The sequence below is a fragment of the Mus caroli genome, chromosome 15 (genome assembly GCF_900094665.2).
Source record: "Mus caroli chromosome 15, CAROLI_EIJ_v1.1, whole genome shotgun sequence".
Lineage (NCBI taxonomy): Eukaryota > Metazoa > Chordata > Mammalia > Rodentia > Muridae > Mus > Mus caroli.
In genome coordinates, this window is record NC_034584.1 from 95,504,672 (window position 1) to 95,530,041 (window position 25,370).

Here is a 25,370-nt window from a genome sequence, read left to right on the forward strand (position 1 = left end):
CCTCAGAAGTCTGTTTTCTAATGAGTGACCGAAAGGGGATGGATCCATATGGGAGGGAACGTGGGGAGGAACTTAGAGAAGTTTAGGGAGGAGAAACTATAATTAGAATGTATTGTGTGAGAAAAATAATCTATTTTCAATGAAAGGGAAAATTCTTTGCACATTTTACTTAGTCTTTATCATTTATGATATATGACTGGTGTATAACTTGACCCCTTAAAGATTCTCTTAACACAGGCTCCACAAAGTTTTATACACTGGAACAAACCTTAATTATTGAAAGAAAAGGTAATAATTTATGAGATCAAGATAACTCAGGACAGAGAGTAAGACAAGACAAAAGAATCTAGCAGATTATAGATAAGGGAAGTGACCTTATTAAAATATAGGTCAGAGGAGTGATAAAAAGGCTGACTGAGTAATCTTGGAATGAGTAGTATATATGAGCCTTAAGGGGAAAGAACTGTATTGTGATATCTGCACTTGACTTGACATGACTGGTTCCTGTGGAGATAGGACTAACAATTCTGAAAACACTCCATGCACAAAATAGTGCTTTTTTTGAACCCAAAACACAGACATTCTATTATAAACATGAAGCTGTTCATACATAAAGACAAATCGAGACAAGGATATAGGAGAAGGGCTAAGGAACAGAGAGAGACAGAGACAGAGAGACAGAGACAGATAGACAGAGAGAGAGACAGAGAGAGAGAAACAGAGACAGACAGACAGACAATCAGACAGAGATAGAGCCATAGAGAGAAAGGAGTTAGGAACTGGCTCACATAGGTTTGGAGATTGAATGTCATTGGTCCCAAGGCAAAAACAAAACAACCACAACAAATATGTTTCTCGTCTTTCTTCTATGTATACAGTATGAGGAGTTGTATATCGTAAACTGACATGGGGACAATGTGACTATCACAAAGCAGGATATGGCAGAGTTCAACTGCTTGATCCAGAGGCCAAGATTTCAGATTGATGATGTCAAGAAGAAGGTATGAATGTGGGTGTGTTGTTAGGTGTTGATTGGTTGCTGTTGCTTGTTGTTGGTTGTGGTTTATTAAGTAAGAGTGTGAAAAGAAGAAATAACATCAAAAAGAAGAAATTAAGTATCCTGATGGTGAATATCAAACTTGTCTCAAGGAATTTGACACCCCTAATCAGCGGGAAGTTTAATGATTACATTGCCCCTTTCCATTCTATCTTTTTTCTCTCCTACCCAATGTTATAGGGCTGAAAGGGTGGAAAAAGAGAGGAAAGGAGTAGAAAAAAGTAGAGGCTATAAAGTAACAAACACCAGCTACATGTAGCACCTAGATATGGTGCTAGGCAAAATGGGAAAGTTGATTTCAATGCCTTAGAGAAAGTGGCAGAGGATGAAGGGATTTTCACTTTTTCTTATTCTTCATCCTATATTCTGTTTCAAAAACTGTTGGGAGAATGATGGATGGAAATCATGTTGGAAAATGTGGATGAAATGAAATGGAGGGACCTGAATATATATATATATATATATATATATATATATATATATATATTATAATATTATATATATTATATATATATATAATGAAAAGGGGTCACTCTCCTTTCTCATTTGTCAATGTGTTCCAGAGTTGGCTGTGCAACTAGAAAATTTTCAGGTGGAAGTGCTTGGGAGACAAGGAGTGCAAGAGAGCAGGGAACAAACAGGCTCAGTCCTGTTGACATAGAAGAGAGTGTGGGTTTCCCAAAGGAAGAAAAAGGGAAAGAAAACTGTAATGCAAGAGTGAGAGGAGGAGGAGCCCAGAGTTATGAGATCACATCAGCTTTCAGTAGTCAGAGTCATATGCCTTCTAATGGAGTGGAACACAATTATGACTCGATAGAATGGTGTCCTATAGAAATGATAGATCTAAGGCATTTGCAAGAGGCCATGATTTCATAAGGAATTCACTTGCCTTATGTAAAACAAATTCTAAATAACTGAACTACTCAAAATAGAATTATTCCCCAAAATTGGAAGGAATTGTTGATAGCTATGCTAGAGGCTGGTCCACAGTTGCAAGTGGTTAACATGGTGGAGGGAAGAAGATGAACATATCAGAGAAGGGATAGCTTGGGCTGAGGAGATCACCATCAGCTTTCATAGCAATCATATGCCTGCTAATGGAGTGGAACACGGTTATGATGAGATAGGCTGCTGTTGTGTAGAAATGGTAGGTCTAAGGTGTAGCTGTCCTGCAGCCATGGAGAACCGGGTACACCTGAAAAGGAGGCTGGGAATGAAAAAGGACTGGTGGGCGAGAGAAGGGTGAAGCCAAGACAGAAGTTTCTGATCAAGGCTCAAAGTTTAATTTTTAGATCTGCGATCATATAGGGGAAACCCAAAGATCCATTCTTTGTTTCAGCTGGATTGTGTTGCTTGGTGTTGGCTGTATTCTGCTGCAAAGCAAACTCAGCCGGCAGTCTGCTCCTGTAGGAAACCACAGGTGTGGCAAGGCAGGAGATGCCACCTAGGTTGACTAGGTCAGTGGAAGACCAACTGTGGCAAACAATTAAGGTTGGTTTAGCCTGCTCGAGACTGGGGGAAGGGTATAATGAGGCATTGTCAAGAGGCCATAATTTCATATGGGTCGCATTCGCCTTATGTGAAACAAATTCTAAATAGCTGAACTACTCAAAATAGAATTATACCCCAGGACTGAAGGGATTGTTGACATCTATACTAGAGGCTACTCCACAGTTGTAGTGGTTAACATGGTGGAGGGAAGAAGCTGAGCATATTGAACAGCGAAATAGAGCAAGGGGTTAAATATAGTTTAAAGAAAATCAGTTGCTGGGTGAAGGATGATACTGTAAAACACAAGAACATATTTGTCCTTCCTGGTCTGCTCTTTTACCAATAACAACATGATCTCCTGTGTTCATGACCAATGGCCTAGGAGAGAAAGTGAGGTGGGAACTGCTGGCTGAGATCTCAGGTAGCAAATGAGTATGGCAAGAACAGACTCTAAGAAGACAGGCTTAAATGAGACAGCTCATTGAATTGGTAGATGGGGGAGCAAAGTCTATCTAAACCTTTCAGGATGAGTAGGGACTATGGTGTGTGTGTACATCATTGGCCAGTTCCAGGGTGCTGGGGATGCTTCATTTGCATGAGGAGAAATTCTAGGTGCGGATGGACATGTCCTTATAAGGGAAAAGGAAGTTTAATCTAGCTACCTGCTAGGGTGAGGTGAAGGAGGGGGAATACACGACTATCTGCACCAGGGCATGCAGGCCCAGTAGAGGGGCAGGGGGCAAGTTGTCTTACTTATGCCAATCTCCAAATTGGATAGAACTCAAACCCACTCTACCTCTGAACTGTCTTCTTCCAGTCTCATGGCTCTCTGGCCCCACACAGAATCAATTGGATAACTCTACTATAGGACAATGCTGCTTAGCAGCTTTAAGAACCTGGGACAAAGTTGAGAAGCCCTGGAAAATGTTCACCTCATTCAAAAAGGTTATACGTTTTGGAGAAGTTATCACTGATTCTTTTTCAAAGATTCATCTCAGCTATGAACAAAATCATATCAAATCCATATCAAGGCAGGTGTTGATAGAATCCTACACACTTGAAAATTCAAATACCAAATGTGAAAATGTTATTAGATCTTTAAGGGCACAGGCAGTGTCTATGGATTATTGGATAGGGATATGATCAATATTGGTTTTAATGTGGATCATGAAACTATCATAGGTCAAGCTACAGCTAAAGGTCTCCAATATCAAAATTCATGATACTTTAATCACAAGAAATACAGTCATTTGCAAAGAGACTGTGACTAACCTGCTAAAGATCTCAGATATCAAAATGTTCAGTGCTTTAATTGCAAGAAATATGGCCAGTGGCAACAAAATTGTGAACAAGTCTAAAGGCAATGGTTTTTCTAAATATAAACAAGAAGGAAGGCTTAGGCTCTCAGGGATGTGCAGGTGATGAGCTAATGATTGCAATTGGACAAATCAGTATAGGTTCAAGAGAGATATCCAAGACAATTTCTTACCAACAAGAAGCAGCCTTGGGTGCCTGGATTGAGGCTCCACAAAAAAAGCATAAGCCAAATTTCCCTCTTATCAGTCGAGGAATAACAAGCATCCCAGAAAACCTCAGGAAAGTAGTGCATATCTAATGCATGCTATTACAAGCAGTGCTGCTCTAGGTTAGGACACAGATAAACACCATATTCTATCCCCCAAAACTCAATGGTAAAAATAACTACTGGAGCTATGGTCTTTTTCCTACACAGAGAGGTTCCCAGGACCCAGTGGAGATGACCTTAGACTTAATGCCCAACAGTGAGGTGATATAACCTGAAGAGACAACCACCAGTAGATAGACAGGGCCCCCGGTGAAGGGTTGGGGCCACCAAACTATCTTAAATTAGTTCTTTTTTATAAACTGTATATGATCAATCCTGCCTCACACTGATACTGTTTCCAGAGACTTGTTTCTAGGAAAGTTTCAGAAAGGACTGCTAATCCCTGATGACCTTGGTTTATCCAGTCTTTCGACTGTTCCTTCTGAAACTTCTCTGCACATAGAGACTGGACAGCAAATGATGTCAGATAGCTTTCTTTTGACTTAACAATTTTTCCATTTCCTTTTGGTCCTCCCAAAAAAATTCTTTACCACAAGTCAGCAGGTCGAAATTATTAGAAGACCATCGTGATAGTCCCTTAAGTTAGAGTAGATAATTAGGGTCATTTTATGACTTACTGATACGTTGTCATTTTGCAAGATGATTACAAGTAGTTATGGTCTTAGATAAGGAGGAAATGAAATGGAGAGGTTAGATTCAGGGATTCATTTTCCCTTTCTTTTCCTTTTCTTTACCTGTCTTTCTTCCTTAAGTAAAGAAAGGGGAGTTGAAAAGAAAATGGAGAGAGTATAGATATATTATGAGAAATAATGAAATAGAGGTAGAGTCTACTCTCAAACCAAGAAAGCATTTTATACTCTGAATCTTACATTTGTCAAGACCCTATATTTTGATGCAGAATTGAGGCTATGGTTTGATACATTGGTACAGAATTTCATATATTGATACAGGATTAAGATTTTCATTGGTATCAATTTTTTAAATTTTATTTTATTTCTAATTCATCTTTTCACTGCATATTCCATTCCCCACCCCTTCCCATCCACCCTCCGACTGCTCCATGTCCCATACCTCCTCCCCACCACACCCAGTCTCCACATGGATGCCCCCACCCCCCCACCCCACCTGACCTCTAACTCCCTAGGGTCTCCAGTCTCTTGATGGTTAGGTGCATCATCTCTGAATGAGCACAAACCTGGAAGTTCTTCTACTATATATGTGTTGGGGGCCTCATATCAGCTGGTGTATGCTGTCTGTTTGGTGGTCCAGTGTTTGAAAGCTCTCAGGGATTCAGATTAATTAAGACTGCTAGTCCTCTTACAGAATCACCCTTCTCAGCATCTTTCAGCCTTGACAAAGTTTAATTGTGTTATATTATAATACATCTATGTTTTAACTCTTGTATAGGTATTATGCCTATGCAACTCATTTAGAAATGGAAGAGTTAGTTCCAGTTTTAGTAGCTGCTATTGCAACTATTAGGGATGCTATTGCAACTATTAAGAAATGCAGCATGATAGTCACACAAACTCATGGCCATGTTAGATACTATTCTGGATTATCACAGAAGTACACATCCTGGGTTATACAGAAAATAGGTAGCTGGAAACAAGTAGCATTTTCTTGTTCAGGTATGCTATGAATAGTTGATGGTCATCAAGTATCTCGGAGATTCACGGAACATAGCATTTAAACAAAATTGTAAGTGAAGACCTTTTCTTGGCATTGAGGCATGTCAACTCCTTGAAGGACCTCATTCTACTTCAAAAATGATGACTATAAAAACCTCCATATTGAATTGCTTCAAGTAGGACAAGCTAGTCACTGGGCAAAGAAAATACCCTAACTTCATCTGCAGGTAAAATACTATCTGAAAGGATGAATGGAGGCAGGATAGTAGACTTCCAGCTGTGCCAAAGCAAGGACAGCAAATCCTTCATAATTTCTGTTTCACTTAAGATCTGTCAGATATTCTAGGCTAGAAGGCTGAAGATGGAGGTTCCAATGTTCTAGAGGATATTGGAACTATCCCAGCAGTCAGCTGTCTCTATAATTTCTATAGACTTTGAAAGCTGCAGTCCTGTGTTTCCTACATGCTCAAGTGATACTTTTTCCTTCTCAGGTCTCTGATGGAGTTGAAGACTAGACAGTCATAATCTCACTATAAGCTTATGTTGTTTAGGACTTAAGATGGTCTAGATCAAAGAAGATATTTTGAGAATTGTAATACAAGTTAACATAGAAGATTATGCAAATGCAGATTTCTGAACTCACAAAGGTAGAAGAGATAATAAAATGACTTCTTCTTAGTTGCCAAATACAAACAAACTGGAATTTTTGAACGTATCTCTCATATAATAATATTCATAATTGTTTCCTAACTGTTGATATGGTGTGTTGTTTATTATTACGGGAGAAAGAAACTTTTATTTTGACAAAAAGGGGGATTGTTGAGGTTTGGTCTTTTGCTAAGTATTGTGATGCTATTGGCCTCCAAAGTCTAAATTAAAGGATTATTTTCTGAGCACTCAGGGAGGCAGCAAGTTCAAGATATGAACTGTGTCTCCAAAGGGGGTATACATTCACTCTCATAGATATTTTTTTCCAGAGATCAGACTAATAAGGGGACAAAGGAGAATGTCACCTGCATGGAGGTATTTAGGACATAACAGGCAATTGGTTATATATATATTTTTACAACTTATATACCTTGGTTTAAATAACAGCAATTTCTGTATTCTTTACTGGTTAACAGACAATTATGAAAACATTTGGAGAAGTGGGATAAGCATCTGTTCCCAGGCTTTGGATCATGAATGTGTTTGACTCTGCCGGCAAGATGGAGAAGTTGTCCTTGAGATGGCTGGACTCTGATGATTCTTTATAACAGAAACTATTCAGCTGTAGGGAACTCCCCAGCTCCCCTGGGGTCTGAGACATTGTGTAAGGAGCCGCCTTCACATTCGCCATTACAAGATGGCGCTGATGGCACTGACACCCGTGTTCTAAGTAGTAAACAAGCAAGCTGCGCATGTGCCGGGGTAGCTTTCCACCCCATGTGCTCTGCCTTTCCCACGACAACTCTGGCTGATGGGCTGCAGCCAATCAGGGAGTGACACGTCCGAGGCGGAGGGCAGTCCTCCATAAAAGGGAGGGGGCTCCGCCATCTCTCTCTCTCTCTGGCTCTCTCTCTGGCTCTCTCTCTGGCTCCTTTCTCCACTGGCTCCTGATGGGGTAAGCAATAAAGTTTGTACTGCAGAAGATTCCGGTTGCCCTGAGCGTGTTCTTACCAGGGGGACACACAAAAGCGGCGGGCAATAACATTGAATTTATTTCACCCCTTTGATGAAATGGACTCTGAAAATGATCTGGTGATACTTAGAATATTTCTTTTGCTTCTTCCCAACACAGTGAGTTATTTGGTTGTTGACCTGAACTATTGCTGAAGAATGATAGGAATAGAGGGATCCAGTCATGTTGCTTCATAGGCCATGCTCCAGTAGATTGTCTTGAACTCATTCATTTACACGCAACACAAAGCACAATCATTAGGGGTGGAAGGCGATGACACACATAAAGCTGGAAGGGAACACAGTAACAGGATAAATGAGGAATAGGAGGGGAAGAAATGAGAAGTAGTTTTGATTAAACCACATTCTATGTTCATAGGAGACCCCAAATATTAAAAAAGAAATATTTAGATGCACATCTGATAGGAGTATTGTGTGCATCTATGGTATTTGCACATGTGTATATGTACATTCATGTGTGTGTTGGTACCCATGTGTGTGCATGTGTGTGAACACTCAAGGTTTCTGCTTCTTCAGTCATTCTCCACTTTATTTATTGAGCCAGGTTTTGTCTCTGAGACCAAAACTGAACACTTGGGCTACTTTCTCTTGCCAGCTTGCCCCTGGTAACACTATTCCTACTTACAGAGGGTTGGAATTACATGTGGGCCACCATAACCATCAACCTTATGCAACTAATATTTATGTCACTGAATCACCCCTTTGGCCCTCTTAGTGGTATTCCTTTATTAAACTTGCAAGGTACACATGCTACATGAATTAAATTTTATTTAAATCACTTTATAAATGATCCTGGTTTTGGTGTGTTCTATATACTATTTTCCCTGTCAGTTATTGTCCTTTCTGTTGACCCATATATATACTTGTGCCAAGAGAAATCTTAGGTTTTTAATATAAGTCATTTTTCTTCCTGTTGAGGAGTTCTGGGCAAATGAGTGAAGAGAATCCAAGGTGGCAAGCTTCCAGTGTTTTCTGGAGAGCAGTGAATGCTATACCAACAGAAAATTATGCAGAAAGATCCAGAAACAGCAACAAAACCAAGGAAAACATCTATTGGTCTGTGTACTTGGGGGTAAGGATGCTGGGTGTTATTTGAGGGGACAATGGGGCTGAAGGAGTCCCAGGAAGGAATCAAATGATTACCTCATCCTGAAGCTGAGGTTGCCCTCTCACTCATGACTTAAACCAGGACAGGACAGAGAGAATTGAAACCAACACTCCTGGTGTGCAACACATAAACCAAACTTCTGTGACTATCCATGGAGGGGGCTAAGGGAATGAGAATGAAGGCAATGTGACTATCCATGGTGGGGGCTAAGGGAATGAAAACAAAGGCAATGAGACTATCCATGGTGGGAGACTAAGGGAATGAGAACAAAGGCAATGTGATTATCCATGGTGGGGGACTAAGCAAATGAGAATGAAGGCAATGTGACTATCCATGATGGGGGGCTAAGGGAATGAGAACGAAGGCAATGTGACTATCCATGGTGGGGGGCTGAGGGAATGAGAATGAAGGCAATGTGACTATCCATGGTGGGGGGCTAAGGGAATGAGAACGAAGGCAATGTGACTATCCATGGTGGGGGGCTAAGGGAATGAGAACGAAGGCAATATTCTCCTAATGCCTTTCTGATTTGCAAAATGCACATTGCAGGTTTTGAATGAGTCTTGAGTTCTTTAATTTGACCAGCTTGAGTGTCTCCAGTACTTTCCAGTTGTAGGTGCTATAGAAGGGATGCATGGTGGGGCTTGAACACCTTGTTGTGTTTCTGCTGTTCCTTCAGGGCACTTCTCAAGAAATGCAATTTCTGGTCAGAAGGAGGGAATGTTCACACTATTGTGGCTGGTTCGCAGGCAACTTTCTTGGTCTTGAAGGTAATGTAAGTCTAAAACAAATACCTTATTCTCTTGTTTAAAAAGGCTCTGGCTATACCTGTCCAGTAATGTTTCTACACCTGAATGCTTTGGGCAAACACTGTGATCTGCTCATGATTACATCAGAGGAGCCTCACCACTAATTCTTAATAAGGGTTGTTAGCATGTAGTGGATATTAACAGGCTGCAGATTTCTGTTCACACTGACAGGAAGATAAACTCATACGGGAAGGAACACTGAGCTGACATTTGTTGACTTTAACTAAGAAAGGGGGAGAAACACATGGGAAACTGATTAACTAAAATTAATTATATGAAAATGAAGGAAATATAGGCTCCTCCAAAAGACTATCAATTGAGAGTGAAGGAGCTGGGAAGAGTTTTGAGTGACGGCAACTGGCAGGGTTAGACGGGAGGAAACTGAAGGGGGAAAGTAATGAAATTCTGTTTAATTTTAAAAGGTATACAAATAAAATAAAAATGTGAAGTTAAACTTGAACTACAGAATACTACCAAATGAAGGCATACACAGCTGGGAGAGGGAAGAGTAATGACACCTTGTTTAGCAAGGCCACAGGCGTTCTATATAACACAATTAGTAACAAAAAATGCATATAGAAAAAGTTACTTTTTATAAATCTGCTTTATTTAGCAATTACAAGGAAACAAAGAGCAGAGATGGCATCATGTGAGCACAGACATCACAGGACTAATGACTGTGTTGTCACAAGTACTGACAGGAAGGTTTATGACGTTGAAAAATGGGGTTTCTCAGGCCATTGGAAACTAGAAGAGAGTTGTTCATTTCTTTAGTAAGACCCAGAATGAAGAGGACTGACACACACTTTACCAGGCAACTCAGAGATAGAGGTAGGGAGGGAGGAGCCTGGAAACCCAAATACAGCATGAAGCACCAAATGTGTGTGAATCATGATGTGAGTTCAGAGGATGACTGAAAAGGTGTGCAGAGAGATCCCAAGCAGACAAAAAGAGAAGCAAGAGGACACAGCCTCCTCAGACAGAAGCAGACAGCAGAGGTGGAGGTTCAGTGAAGACATGACCCTGTACACAGGGCACTGCAGCCAGGGTATCTGGGGTCTGCAACAAGCTCTGGTAGTTGGGATTTCAGTGCCGGTAACTCTTCCTGCTGGAGGAGGCGCTGGTGGTGTATTTGATGGTAGAAGAGCTTCCCACAGAAGAGCTGAGGCCACCTCCGATGCCTCTGCCACTGCCAGCACTGAAGCCACCTCCAAGGCCTCGGCTGCTACCATAGGAGTAGCTGCTGCCTCCACCCAGGCCTAAGCTACTGCTGGCACCACCTGCACTGCCATAGCCGCTGGACACGGTGGACTGCACCACAGCTGTGAAGGAGGGAAGAGGACACCACAGTCATGATGAGTGCACTATGACCAGATGACCCAGTGACAAGGGTAGGAGAAACAGAGGTTGTCAAACAGAGTACTTACAGATGTTGACTGGTCCAACACCTTCACCATTCAACCTAAGAGAGGAAAGCAGAAAGTGAGAATCAGGGATGCATCTCTTCAGTCTCCATAGGAACCCTCCAACAGGAGAAAGTTCACAGAGAATGCCTTGCCAAGAAGTATCTTGAAGTGACCATGATGGGCACAGCCACTGCTCCCTCATCTTGTGCTCAGTGCTGGCACCATGGAGCTGTCCTCAGGGGTTGGGGGATGTAGTAACCAACCTGCACTCCTCTCCTTCCAGCAACTTCCTGTAGGTGGCAATTTCCACATCCAGGGCCAGCTTGACATTCATGAGTTCCTGGTACTCCTTCAGCAGCCTGGCCATNTCCTGTTTGGCCTTCTGCAGGGCATCCTCCAGCCCTTCCAGCTTGCCCCTGGCATCCTTCAGGGCCATCTCCCCACGTTGCTCAGCATCAGCAATAGCAGCTTGCAGGTTGGCACACTGGGCAGAGAGAGCAACAAANACAATTGTGGAGTGTGCATCTCTGCAGAGGCTGAGCCCCAGACCATGGTTTCTGGTNANCAANNGTTAGAGGACAGGAAACACAGCCCGCAACCCATGCATTTCTCTGTCTGCCCACCTGCTTCTTAACGTGGTCGATCTCAGATCTCAGCCTCTGGATCATGCGGTTGATCTCAGCGATTTCCTGCTTGGTGTTGCGCAGGTCGTCCCCATGTCTGCCAGCTGTGACCTGCAGCTCCTCATACTGAAGGCCAATCAAAGAGAGAACATATATGTGAGTTGTTACACGCAGAAGCAAATCCACCTCTAAGTGGCACACTTAGAGGATGTGTTGGCTTTTCCTCAAGAGAAACTTTAGGAGACCACAGACTCCATAGTTCCCTCAGGATGTGAAAATGTTCTCTAGCCTCTCAAGAGGATCATTGTTCAGAGTACAGCTCAAGAAAAGAGCGTTGACCCCATTTACGGCAACTTTGCATCTACCTCTGTGTTCTTTTGCTCTTAGAATAAAACATTATTCTATGGTACATATGCACAGTGCATTTTCTGGGACAACATCCCAATTTCTTTTAGTGGGCCTCCAATACTGAACTCAGAGACTCATGGAGTTCAGGGTGGGTCCCAGGCATTCCCTTCAGCCTCCACCCCAATACTNACTTTAGTCTGGTACCAGGACTCAGCTTCAGCCCGACTTCTCTGAGCAATGTCCTCNTACTGGGCCTTGACCTCAGCGATGATGCTGTCCAGGTTCAGGGATCGGTTGTTGTCCATGGAGAGGACCACAGATGTGTCTGAGATGTGAGTTTGCATCTGAGACAGTTCCTGCAGAACAGAAATTGCCACAGCATCTCTGTCTGTGTTCGACCACAGAGACTCCCAACACTTTGCACAGGAGAATATAAAGGGAGTAGGAAGGAGAAAGAGAGAGAAGGGGAAAACTGGGGGACTTACTGCCTCATAAATAACTCTCAGGAAGTTGATCTCCTCTACCAGACTGTCTGCCTTGGCTTGCAGTTCAACCTTGGTCATGTAGGCAGCATCGACATCCTGAGAAATCCATGAACAACAGGGAGTCAGGTTAACTCTCTAGCCCAGAGCATTCACGTCTCTCTCAACCACCACCATTTCTCTGGAATGGACTGGTCAGGCAAGGCCATTTATGACATTCAGCAGAGAAACCCATCTCCACGATTAGTCGGCTCACCTTCTTCACGGTTACAAATTCATTCTCTGCTTTTGAACGCTTGTTGATTTCATCTTCATATCTATGAGAGGAAATGTGTACCACAATGGAGCCAAAGAGGTGATGCCATCAATGGCAGCCTGTGACTCTGCCCCATATTCTATGAATATTACATGCCCAAATATGGCTAGAAGATTACTTTTTATTAACTAATCCATTCCTTTTCTATCCCTTAATGTCCTATAAACCTGGACCTTCCTTGGTCCTCGGCTTTTGCTCTTTGAAAATAAGTTGTCATTTTCATCCCTGTGACCAAGCTTTCTTAAATCATGGAGCCCTTGTNTAGATTTGGGCTTCCATTTTTATAAAGTCCGGAGACTGGATTCTCCCTTCTTTGTAACTCACTTGCTCTTGTAATCCTCCACTGTGTCCTGCATGTTCCTCAGCTCTGAGTCCAGGCGACCCCTCTCTCCAATGATGCNGTCCAGCTGTCTGCGGAGGTTGCTGATGTACTGCTCAAACATAGGCTCCAGATTCTGCCTCACGGTCTTGGTGCCCTGCTCNTGCAGCAGGGCCCACTTGGTGTCCAGGACCTTGTTCTGCTGCTCCAGGAACCGCACCTTGGGGTGGGGCAAGTATGAGGGGGAGAAGTTCAGGTTTCATCCTTCTATGACCCCTTCACTAGTGTGTGTACCGTCTCAGGCTGTCTGACTAAACTCATTCAGTGTAATTAGAACCTGGCCCTGGGTCTGAGGGAAACAGTCTAGACTGAAGCACCCAATGTCACCTCTCTAAGGAGGGCAGAGAATTCATGTAGGGCACTGGCNGGTTAGCCATGGCTTGATGAAGTGTGCTGCAGCTTAGTGAGGCTGGCATGCCTCCCAACTGCACTATACATAGTTATAGTCTTCCATTTCCCTACAAGCCTGTTTTGTGAGTCTTTAGGTCATCTCAGACCACTGGTATCAGACACCCTTATAGGGCAACCTCTGGAGGAGAGGAACTCTGACCCTGATTTCTAAATGCCAGTCTAACTGAAGAAGAACACAAACCAGGACAGAGGATTAACTAGAAATAAAGGCAACATCTGAGCCAAGTCTGAAACTTCTTCCCTCCACCTCTGTTCAGCATTCCCTGTAGACACACAGGCTGCTCTAGGGAGGACCATGTCTCACCTTGTCAATGAAGGAGGCAAACTTGTTGTTGAGGGTCTTGATCTGCTCCCTCTCCTCAGTCCTGACCCGCTGGATGGTGGGGTCGATTTGCAGGTTCAGGGGGGTGAGGAGGTTCTGGTTTATGGTGACCTCTTGGATGCCTCCAGGTGGGCACACCGGGAAGCCAGCTCCCCCATAGCCACCACCAAAGCCAGCTCCACCACCGAAGCCAAAGCCACTACCAGCTCCACCTCCAGTGCCGAAGCCTCCTCCAAATCGGCTGCCATAGCCTCCTCCAATGCCACAACTGCCCCCTCCGATGGAGATTCTCTTGGAGCTCCCCACGCCATAGAGGCTCCTGCTGCCAAAGCCAGTTCCTCCACACATTGCACCGGAGCCACCGCTGCCCCGGGAGCGGCACACGGACACACTGCTGAAGCCAGAGCGGTTGAGCCCAGGCACTCTGGCTGAGCTGGCACTGTAGCCACGGTGGCTCGTTTGACTCTTGATGGTGGTTTTGGTAGACATGGTTTCGTGAGGTGAGGAGCAGCAGATGAGAAGTGGAGAAACGGCAGGGCAGAGCTGAACAGATGAGTGTGTGGAGCTCTGGACTGTGGCATATATATGGACAGATGGGCTGGGCTGGGCGGGGCTGGGTCCTGAAGGTGAGGTTGCTGAGTGGGTAGGGCAGGGCTTTACAGACAGTGAGGTCACACCTAGATTACCTGAAAATGTTATGAAATATTCAGGTTGCAGTTTTGACTTCCTTTAGTCAGGGAAAATGCTCCTGCCTCCAGTTTTGACTTGATCAGTAATTCAGTTCTTCACTCACAGTATCTCAAGAGTTAGTCACCAACTCTACAAAGGTTTTGCATGTCCTGCTGAAGATGCTGCCAGCTCTGCTTCCAGCCTGCCTGCTCTTCTCTCCCATAGAGCTTCTGGAGACCCACGGTTGTTCTGTGCCCACAGAAAGACCATAGCTGACCTTTAGTGGTTAGGAATATGAAATATAGCCTGTTTTCCTTTAAATACCATTTCCAAGAGAAGGAAAAGTCAGCCACACATTTGTCCCACACCTGTGTTTTAAGACAAACAGCTCACTGCAAGCCTTTTGCTTTCATGCTTCCATTCAATTTACTCACTAACCTAACAATATTTGAAAGCAGATCTCAGAAAACATGTAATTCCTTCAGTATATAATTCAATATTACATCTAAAGTTAGGCTGTTTTTACATGTGTAAAAACGACCTTATGTCTTAAAATATATATTCAGTTACCTTTAAAATATTGTTGAAGGCTCTGTAAAGTTGGTTCACTGCTGTAGAACACTTGTTGCTCTTGCAGAAGACCTGAGTTTAGTTCCAGGCACCCATGTTATAGGTTGCAAAAATCCGTAACTCCAGTTCCAGGGAATCCCATGTCTGCTTCCTGACCTCTGAGGGCAACAAAGACAGCTGTGGTACATGTACTTACCTTCATGAAAATACTCCTTTGCATAAACTAAAAACAAATAAGTGTAACAACAGAAATAACAAATTTTTCTATAACCTAGTTAGCAGTTGACTTTAAATTTTTGATTGTTCAAATTTGAAAATACATTTCATTCTTGTTTTATTTAAGTTCTGTATCTTAAATAATTCAACATAGTTTTAATTCTCCTATATTTTTTCTCCTAATATGATAAAAATGTGTATGAGCCTTTTGTCTGGATGAATAATGTAAAACATGTATATGTACCTGGTTTCCTCAGAGGTTAGGAGTGAGTCAGAGCCTAAAGAGTTGGCGTTAGCAAAAGGCTGTGAGCTCTGAGCCATCATGTGGGAAATGGAAATTGAACCCAGGACCTCTGGAAGAGCAGACAATGTTCTTTACCACTGAGCCATCTCTCTGGACCCTCTGCTAGTAACTCCTGTGTTAAGGAATCCAGATCAATTGTCCTTAATGCTTCAACTGCTGCTTTCCCACTCAATTGCCCCTTCTTTCTGTTTTTGGAGGTCACTGTGTCTATCACGTCTTCTGTAAATGGACATTCCTTAAATCATGAATCTTAACATACTCATGCCTGTCAGGTATGATGAAACTGCCAGCAGTTCTTATCGTTATCCTGCATTTTGTTTTGTTTTGTTTTTGAGTCTCCATACAAAGCTAAATGTTTTCCTCTCAAAATCTTTGAAGAACTGTGTTAGAATTTTGACAAGGCTTGCACTGAATCCGTACATTCTTTTTGTTAGGGCAGCCATTTTGATAGTGTTAATCCTACCAACTCACTACCATAGGAGATCTTTCCATCTTCTGATATCTCCTTCACTTTCTCTCTTCAATATCTTAAAGTTTCTATCACAGGAGTGATTGATTCTTGCCCTTGGGATGGGTCTCAAGTTGAGCCAGTCATTGATCAGTCATTCCTTCAGTCTCTGCTCCATCTTTGTCTGTGCACTTCATGTAGGAAGGACAAATTTTGGGTTAAGGCTTTTGTGGATGGCTTGGTGTCTTCTTTATCCCTCCACTGGGAGTCCTGCCTGACTATATGAGGTGGCCACTTCAGGCTGCATATCCCCCATTGCTATGGGTCTCAGCTGAACTCGCCCTCATAGACTCCCTAGAAACTCTCCAATCCCAGATCTCTGGCTTGTCCTAGAGATATACCCTCTATGCACTACCTCCACTCCTGCTTGCCTCCTATTTCCATCCCTCTATCCCCTACTCTTCCTAATCTGGTCCCCCCTTCCCTTTCCAATCCCCTCTACCACCCATTTCCCTGCCCCTGCATTCACCAAAGATGACTATTTAAATTCCCTTTCTGAGTGAGATTCAAGAATCCTCCCTTGGGCCCTCCTAGTTACTTAGCTTCTTTGGTCTATGGATTGAAACATGGTTATCCTATACTTTACAACTAATATCCACTCATCAGTGAGTGTGCATATCATGTGTCTTTCTATGTCTGGGTTATCTCACTCAGAATATTTTTTAGTTCCATCCATTTGTCTGCAAAGTTTATGATGTCCTAGCTTTTAATAGCTGAGTAGTACTCCATTGTATAAATGAACCATATTTTCTTTATCCATTCTTCGGTTGAGGAACACCTATGCTGTTTTCAGGTTCTGACTACTATGAGTAAAGCTGCTATGAACAGAGTTGAGCAAGTGTCCTTGTGGTATAATGGGGCATCTTTTGGCTATATTCCCAGGAGAATTATAGCTGGTTCTTGAGGTAGTACTATTTCCAATTTTTCTGAGAAACAACCACATTAATTTCCAGACTTGTTGTACAAGTTTGTACTCCCACCAACAATGAAGAGTGTTTCCCTTGCACCACATCTTCACCAGCATGTGCTTTCACTTGAGGGTTTTTTTTTTATCTTAGTCATTCTGATGGATATAAGGTGGAACCTCAGAGTTGTTTTAATTGTTTCCTTGATGACTAAGGATTTTGAACATTTCTTTAGGTGCGTCTTGGCCATTAGAGATTCCTGAGAATTCTGTTTAGCTCTGCACCTGATGTTTTTAATGGGTCATTTGGTTTGTTTGTATTTAATTTTTTGAGTTATTTATGTATTTGGATATTAGCCCTCTGTTGAAGGTAGGCTGGTGAATATCTTTTCCCAGTCTATAGCCTACCACATTGTCCAGTGTCCTTTGCCTTAGAGAAGCCATTTAGTTTCTGAGGTCCCATTTACTAATAGTTGATGTTAGTGCCTTAGTTATTAGTGTTTTGTTCCTTTTTCAGGAAGTTCTCTCCTGTATCAATGTGTTCAAGGCTATTCCCCACTTTCTCTTCTATTAGACTTAGTGTGTCTGGTTTTACATTGAGGTCTTTGATCCACTTGGACTTGAGTTGTGTGCAAGGTGATAAATATGGATCTCTTGGCTTTCTTCTATATGCAGAAATCCACCAGCACCATTTGCTGAAGATGTTTTCTTTTTTTCCATTGCATGGTTTTGGCTTCTTTGGCAAAAATCAAATATCCATAAGTGTGTGGGTTCATTTCTGGGTCTTTGATTCATTTCTATTGATCAACCTCTCTGTTTCTATACCAATACCCTACACTTTTTATTATTATTCCTCTGTAGTACAGCTTGGAGGCAGGAATGAGGGTGCCTCCCAGAAGCTCATTTACTCTATAGGATTGTTTTAGCTATCCTGGGTGGGGTTTTTTTGTATTTCCATATGAAGCTGAGAGTTGTTCTTTCAAGGTCTGGTAAAGATTTGTGTCGGGATTTTGATGGTAAGTGCAATGACTCTAGAATGCTTTTAGTAAGGTGTCCATTTCTATTATGTTAAGCCTACTGATCCATGAGCACGGGAGATCTTCCCAATATCTTCTTCAATTTCCTTCTTCAGAGACTTGAAGTTCTTATCACAGAGGTCCTTCTCTTGCTTGTTAGAGTTATACCAAGATATTTTGTAGTATTTGTAGCTGTTGTGAAGGGTGATATTTCCCTGATTTTTTTTTCTCAGCCTGCTTATTGCTTGTATAAAGGAGGGCAACTGATTCTTTTTTATTTTTAGTCAATTTTGTATCCAGCCACTTTGCTGAAGGTGTTTATCAGCTGTAGGAGTTCTCCGGTAGTGTTTTGGGGGTCGCTTATTTATACTATCATATCATCTGTGAATAGTGATACTACGACTTCTTTCTTCCCAGTTTGTGTCGGCTTGCTCTCTGTTGGTTGTCCTATTGCTCTGGCTAGAACTTGGAGTACTATATTGAAGAGATACAGAGAGAGTAGACAAGCTTCTCTTGTCCCTGATTTTAGTGGAAATACTTTAAGTTTCTTTCCATTTCATTTGATGTTGGCTATTGGCATGTGGTACATCGCCGCCCTCATTGTGTTTAGATATGTGCCTTGTATCCCTGATCTCTCCAAAACATGAAGGGGTATTGGATTTTTGTCAAAAGCTTTTTCAACATTTAATGAGATGATAATTAAATCTTTGAATTAAATTTGTTTATATGGAGGATTTGATGGGTTTTTGTATATTGAACCACCCTTGTATCCCTGGGATGAAGCCTACTTGTCTATGGTGGATGATGTTTTTGGTGTGGTCTTTGATTCAATTTGCAATTATTTTATTGAGTATTTTTGCAGCGATGTTCCTAAGGGAAATTGCTCTGAAATTCTCTTTGTTGAGTGATTGTGTGGCTTAGGTATCAAGGTGACTATGGCCTCATAGGATGAGTTTGGCAATGTTCCTTCTGTTTCTATTTTGTGGAATAATTTGAGGAGTATTGGTATTATCTCTTCTTTGAAAGTCTGGTAGGATTCTGTGCTAAAACCATCCAGCCCTGGTTTGTTTGTTTTGATTGATTGATTGTTTTGGGGTTTTGTGGTTTCTGTTTTGTTTTGTTTTGTTGATTTGGAGACTTTTAGTAAGTAATTCTATTTCCCTGGGGGTTGTAGGACTATTTAGGTTGTTTACCTGATCTTGATTTAACTTTGGTAAGTGGAGTCTATCCAGAAAATTGTCATGTCATTTAGAGTTTCCAATTTTGTGGAGTAAGGCTTTTGAAGTAAAACCTACTGATTCTTTGGATTTCCCTGCTGTCTGTTGTTTTGTCTCTCTTTTCATTTGTGATTTTGTTAACCTGGATATTGTCTCTCTGCCTTTTAGTTACTTTGGTTAAAGGTTTGTCCATCTTGTTGATTTTCTCAAAGAACCAGCTTTTGGTTTTGTAGATTCTTTTTATTGTTCTCTTGTTGCTAATTTATTGACTTCTGACCTGAGTTTGATTGTTTCCTGCTGTCTATTTCTCTTGGGTATGTTTGCTTCTTTTTGATCTAGAGCTGTCATGCGTGCTGTTAAGTTGCTAGAATGAGATCTCTCCGATTTCCTTATGAAGGCACTTACTACTATAAAATTTCCTCAGCATTGCTTTCATTGTATCCCATAAGTTTGGGTATGTTGTGCCTCTTTTATCACTGAATTCTAGAAAGTCTTTAATATCTTCCTTTATTTCTTCGTTGACCCAGTGGACACAGGGTAGAGAGTTGTTCAGTTTCCCTGAGTTGTATGCTTTCTGTTGTTTCTATTGTTATTGAAGTCCAGGTTTAACCCACAGTAATCTGATAAGATGCAGGGTTTATTTCAATCGTCTTGTATCTGTTTAGGCTTGCTTTATGCCCAGTAATACGGTCAGTTATGGAGAGTGTTCCATGAGGTACTGAGAAGAAAGTATATCCTTTTTTCTTTAGGTGAAATGTTCTGTAGATATCTTTAGGTCCATTTGATTCATAGAGTCTGTTAGTTTCATTATTCCTCTTTTTAGATTTTGCTCAGATAACCTGTCCATTGGTTAGGGAAGGATGTTGAACTCTCCCACAATTATTGTGTGGAGTCTGCTGTGTAGTTTAAGCTTTAGCCATGTTTCCTTTGCAAATATGGTTGGCCTTGTATTTGGGGGGTGTATGTTCAGAATTGACAAGTCATCTTGGTGGATTTTTTTCCTCTGATGAATATAAAGTATCCTTCCTCATCTCTTATGATTACTTTTGGTTGAATTTCTATTTTACTAGTTATTAGAACGACTACTCCTGTAACTTTAATTTTTACAGTGTCTATTTTTAATGATGGTTTTTAAATGCTTTAATTCCCTCCTAGCCTTCAACCAGAGGTAGTGGAAAAGAAAGGATTCCAGGGAAGTAGATCTGTTTAGAATTTTTTTTTTTGCAACTTCCTTCTGTGTTGTCAGGAAATCAGCAGTTAGTTGGGTTCTCAGGTCAGCAGCGGCAGCTTGATCTACTTATCAACACTTCTCAGATATACCAGTGGAGTCAGGATAGCAACTGATTCAGCAGCAGTGCCACTACCTAGCAGAGCCAGCCAGACCTCAACCTTGGCACAAGTTAACAGGAGGGACTGACAGGAACACCAGGAGAAGTTCTCAGCCGTGCCTCTCTCAGTGAAGTGAAGACCAGCCAAGAAACAAGACCAACAAGCATTGTATAGCTTGCTCTATAAGCAAGCCTAGACCAGCCTCTGTCACTGTCCATCAAGTTGTATTTATACTCTCTCTAAACATCACATGTCCTCCACAGGTCTTGCTTCAGCACATGAGTCTGCCTCAGCTAACTTCATTCTGCCAATCAGCCCAAGTCCATGGAAGCACCACCAGAAGTTTTTTGGTACATTTCTCTCTCTGAAGTCCTGACAAATGGAGCTCAGCTACACAAGGCGGACCAATATGTGTGTGTGTGTCATTAGCAAAGAATCCTTCATCACATGTCCTTTCATGTGCTTGTTTTAGTAGGACATCATTTCACTTATGTCTGCTTCAGTGACACGTTCCTTTATATGTCTGCTTTAGCAAAACATCCTTTCACTTGTGTTCACTTCAGGAAAATACTCCTTCTTGTGTTTTCCCAAGCAAAATACCATCCAACACAACTGACTTTCCAAAGAACCCTCAAGTTTCCACTTCATACTCCAGCTCGTTTCTTGGATCCATTTGCTTGGGAAACCTTTTTCCAGACTTTTTTGCTGAAGTGTGTTTCTTGTATCCAGCAGAATGAGGGATCCTGCTAATACATCTACTCTATTAGCCTGTGTCTTTTTATTGGGGAATTGAGTCCATTGCTGTTGAGATGTATTAATAACCAATGATTATTAATTCCTGTTATCTTCATGGCGGTTGTGGTGGTGGTAATAGTAGTGGTCGTAGTGTGATTCTCTTCCTTTTGTGTTGCTGTTGTAAAATGATTGATTTCTCTTGTTTTCTTGAATGTAGCTACCTTCTTTGTATTTGAATTTTCCTTTTAGTATCCTCTGTAGGGCTGGATTAGTGGAAGCATATTGTTTAAATTTGGTTTTGTCCTGGAATATCTTGTTTTCTCCATCTATGGTATTTGAAAGTTTTGCTGGATGGGACATCTGTGGTCTCTTAGAGTCTGCAGGGCATCTTCCCAGGCCATTCTGGCTTTTAGCGTCTCTGTTGAGAAATCAGGTGAAATTCTGACAGATCTGACTTCATTTGTTACTTAGGCATTTCCACCTCTGATTGCATTTAAGATTTACTCCAAGGACAGAACCCATTTCCTCATACTTAAATAGCCCAACACAGGTGACTGCCTTAATCTTAAGCCCTAGAGAAGAAACTAATACTGTTATTCTGATATGGACATAGTAATAAGCTGTTCATTAAGCTCTTATCTTTAAGGTTAATTCACCTCTTAAGCGTAATCAGAGAATCTTATTCTATAGTAGATAATGATTAACACAGACACCCCCCAGCTGGCCATCTTGTAGAGAGTAAGGGACTGTGAAATGTTGAACTCTAAATGAACATCTATATCACACTCCCTCCACACCCACAAGGCTCAGGAATCATGGCAGAACAGAGAGAAGATTGTAGTAGCCAAGATTTGTCAATGTTAGCATCAGAAGACAGCCAGTGGTGGTGCATGCCTTTAATCCCAGCACTTGGGAGGAAGAGGCAGGTGGATTTCTGAGTTTAAGGCCAGCCTATTCTACAGAGTGAGTTCCAGGCCAGCCAGGTCTATAAACAGAAACCTCATCTCGAAAACTGAAGAGAGAGAGAGAGAGAGAGAGAGAGAGAGAGAGAGAGAGAGAGAGAGAGGCTTGCTGGACATAACAGGGCCATTGTACATATGACCAGAGCTCTCACTAGTTGGACCAGTTTCTCTTGGCACACTGCCCCAGGTAGCCTTGTCTCTACTTCCAGAAGGCAAGAATACCATGTGAACCACCATACCTGTCTACCTTGTGTACCTAATATTTATGCAACTGAACCACACCTACGGCCCTTTTTGTGGTATTCATTTATTACATTTATAATGGACACATACTACATGATTTGAATTTTATTTAAATAGCTTTATAATGACCCTGTTGTGTTTTCTCTATACTATTTTACCTGTCCGTGACTGTCCTTTCTGTTGTCCCATATGTGCACATGTGTCATGACAAGAGTTGGATTTCAGAAATAAATCTTTATTTTTCTTCCTGTTGGGGAGTTCTGGGCAGAAAGTGGAGAGAAACCAGGGTGGCAAGCATCCAGTGTTGTCTGGAGAGCAGCGATGTTGCAACCAACAGAATGCGATAGATACAGAAGGATTCAGAAACAGCAACAAAACCAATGAAAACATCTACTTCTCTGTGTACTTGTGGGTCAGGATGCTGGGTGTTATTTGAGGTGACAATGGGGCTGAAGGAGGCCCAGGAAGGAATCAAATGATTGACCTCACACTGGAGCTGAGGTTGCCCTGCTCATTCATGAAGTTAAGCCAGAAGTGAAACTAACACACCTGGTCAGCTACACACAAACCAAAACTCTGTGAACGTCCGTGATGGGAGACCAAAGGAATTAGGAGGAAGACCATGATCTCCTGAATCCTTTACGATGTGCAAAATGAGAATTTCCAGTTTTGAATGAGTCTTGAGTTCCTTATTTTGACCTGCTTGAACGTCTCCCATTTGTAGGATGTGATAGGTGGGATGCAGGGTGGTGACTGAACACCTTGTTGTGTTTCTGCTGTTCCTGTAGGGCACTTTTCCAGAAATGCAATTTCAGGTCAGAAGGAGGAAATGTTCACACTATTTTGGCTGCTTGTCAAGCAAGTTTCTTGGTCATGAAGACAACTGTAATTCTAAATCAAATGCCTTATTATCTTGTAAAATGTCTCTGGCTATACCTGTCCAAAAATATGCTTCTCTACCCAAATGCTCCTGCTAAGTACTGTGATCCACTGGCAATCACAGCAGAGCCCCACCCCCTCTATTAATTCCTAATAAGGACTGTTAGAAAGGAGGGTACTTCACAGCTGCAGATCATGTTCTCGCTGACAGGAAGGCAATTCATGTGGGAAGGAACGCTGAACTGACATCTGTTGATTATCTTTAAAGAAAGGGAATTAAACACAAGGGAAATGGATACATTAAAAATTATTTATAAGAAAATGAAGGAAACATAGGCTTCCTCAAAAGACTCTCAATTTGAGAATGGAGGAGCAGGCGAGGGTTTGGAGTGAAGACATCTGGGCAGGTGAAAAATGAAGGGGGGTGGGGAATTGATGGAATTCTATTTTATTTAAAAAGTTATTGAAGTTAATTTAAAATGTGAACTTAAATTTAAATTTAAAATATAGTATACTAACAGATGAAGACATACAGATCTGGGAGAGGGAACTGTAATGATACCTTGTCTAGGAAGGCCACAGAATTTCTATATTAAAAACATTGCAACAAAAAAATGCACATGGAAATTTTTATTATGTATAAACCTGCTTTATTTAGAAATTGCAAGGAAGCAAAGAGCATCAAGGAAAGCAAAGACATCACATGAGCAGAAACTTACATCACAGGACCAGTGACGGGGCAGTCACAGTTACTGACAGGGAGGGTTACGATGGTGAGAGATGGGGTTTCTCAGGCCATTAGAAACTCACAGGGAGCTGCTCATTACTTGAGTAGGACCCAGACAATGATTTCAAAAATGAAGGTGACAGAGACACCCTGTCACAGGCAGCCTCAGAGACAGAGGTAGGGAGGCAGGAGCCTGGAAACCAAATACAACATGAAGCACCAAATATGAGTGAATTGTGATGTAAGCTCACAGGATGACTATAAAGAGATGAGCAGTGGGAACCCATGGGGACAGAAATATGACCAAAAGGACACAGCCTCCTCAGCCCCAAGAAGAGAGCAGAGGTGGGGTCCAGGGAGGAGAAGTCCCTGAACACAGGGGCTCTGAGCACAGGACTCTGCAGCCATGACATCAGGGACCAGGGACAAGCTCTTGGTGACAGGGAATTCACTGCCTGAAGCTCTTCTTGCTGGAGGAGGTGGTGGTGTATTTGATGGTGGAAGAGCTGAGGCCACCAGAAGAGCTGAGGCCACCTCCGATGCCTCTGCCACTGCCAGCACTGAAGCCACCTCCAAAGCCATGGCTGCTACCGTAGGAGTAGCTGCTGCTTCCACCCAGGCCTAAGCTGCTGCTGGCACCCCCTGCACTGCCATAGCCGCTGGACACGGTGGACTGCACCACAGCTGTGAAGGAGGAAAAGGACACCACAAACATGGTCAGCCCACTGTGACCAGATAATTACGTCACAGGGTAAGGAGAAGGGGATTCAGACAAGCAAAGTACTTACAGATGTTAACTGGTCCAACACCTTCACCATTCAACCTATAAGAGGAAAGCAACAGGTGAGAACTAGGCAGCCATCACCTCAGTCTGAACGGGAAGGAAGCCTCAATCTAGTGAAGGTTCAGAGAGAATCCACTGGAGTTTTGTTTTGGGTTGATTGTTTGTTTGTTTGTTTGTTTTGTTTGTTTGTTTTAAAATATTTTTTATTTAGTATTTGTATTTTAGTTCACTGTAGCTGTTTTCAAACACACCAGAAGGGGGCACTGGATCCCAATAGAGATGATTGTGAGTCACCAGGTGGTTGCTGGGAATTGAACTCAGTAACTCTGGAAGAGGAGTTAGTGCTCTTAAACACTGAGCCATCTCTCCAACAGAGCAAGGAGTTTCTTAAAAGGAGCATTGTGGGTGCTCCTTTTGTGCTCAGTGCTGGCACCATGGAGCTGTCCTCAGGGGTTGGGGGATGTAGTAACCCACCTGCACTCCTCTCCTTCCAGCAACTTCCTGTAGGTGGCAATTTCCACATCCAGGGCCAGCTTGACATTCATGAGTTCCTGGTACTCCTTCAGCAGCCTGGCCATGTCCTGTTTGGCCTTCTGCAGGGCATCCTCCAGCCCTTCCAGCTTGCCCCTGGCATCCTTCAGGGCCATCTCCCCACGTTG

General features: G+C 42.3%; 2 protein-coding genes across 3 annotated transcripts in view; both read right to left on the reverse strand.

Moving 5' to 3' along the window:
* Nucleotides 1-9,946: 9,946 nt before the first annotated feature.
* Nucleotides 9,947-14,201, reverse strand: LOC110311085 (keratin, type II cytoskeletal 6B). The gene is made up of 9 exons (XM_021184322.2): nucleotides 13,631-14,201; nucleotides 12,861-13,075; nucleotides 12,477-12,537; nucleotides 12,224-12,319; nucleotides 11,930-12,094; nucleotides 11,391-11,516; nucleotides 11,031-11,251; nucleotides 10,789-10,823; nucleotides 9,947-10,683 (listed from the first exon to the last, which is right to left on the reverse strand). Exons 1-9 carry the CDS (start codon nucleotides 14,135-14,137, stop codon nucleotides 10,448-10,450), a joined length of 1,662 nt encoding a protein of 553 aa, XP_021039981.1. The 5' UTR covers nucleotides 14,138-14,201; the 3' UTR covers nucleotides 9,947-10,447.
* Nucleotides 14,202-23,817: 9,616 nt separating this feature from the next.
* LOC110310445 (keratin, type II cytoskeletal 5) overlaps nucleotides 23,818-25,370 on the reverse strand; it is a 24,160-nt gene continuing 22,607 nt past the window's right edge. The window contains exons 9-11 of one of the 2 annotated variants that reach the window (XM_021183421.2): nucleotides 25,186-25,358; nucleotides 24,716-24,750; nucleotides 24,376-24,611 (exon numbers count right to left, since the gene is read on the reverse strand). In XM_021183421.2, the coding sequence (XP_021039080.1) occupies nucleotides 24,376-24,611; nucleotides 24,716-24,750; nucleotides 25,186-25,358 (444 nt within the window). Of the gene's footprint in view, nucleotides 24,612-24,715; nucleotides 24,751-25,185; nucleotides 25,359-25,370 lie in introns of both variants that reach the window. The other variant, XM_029470069.1, reaches the window with a different exon arrangement.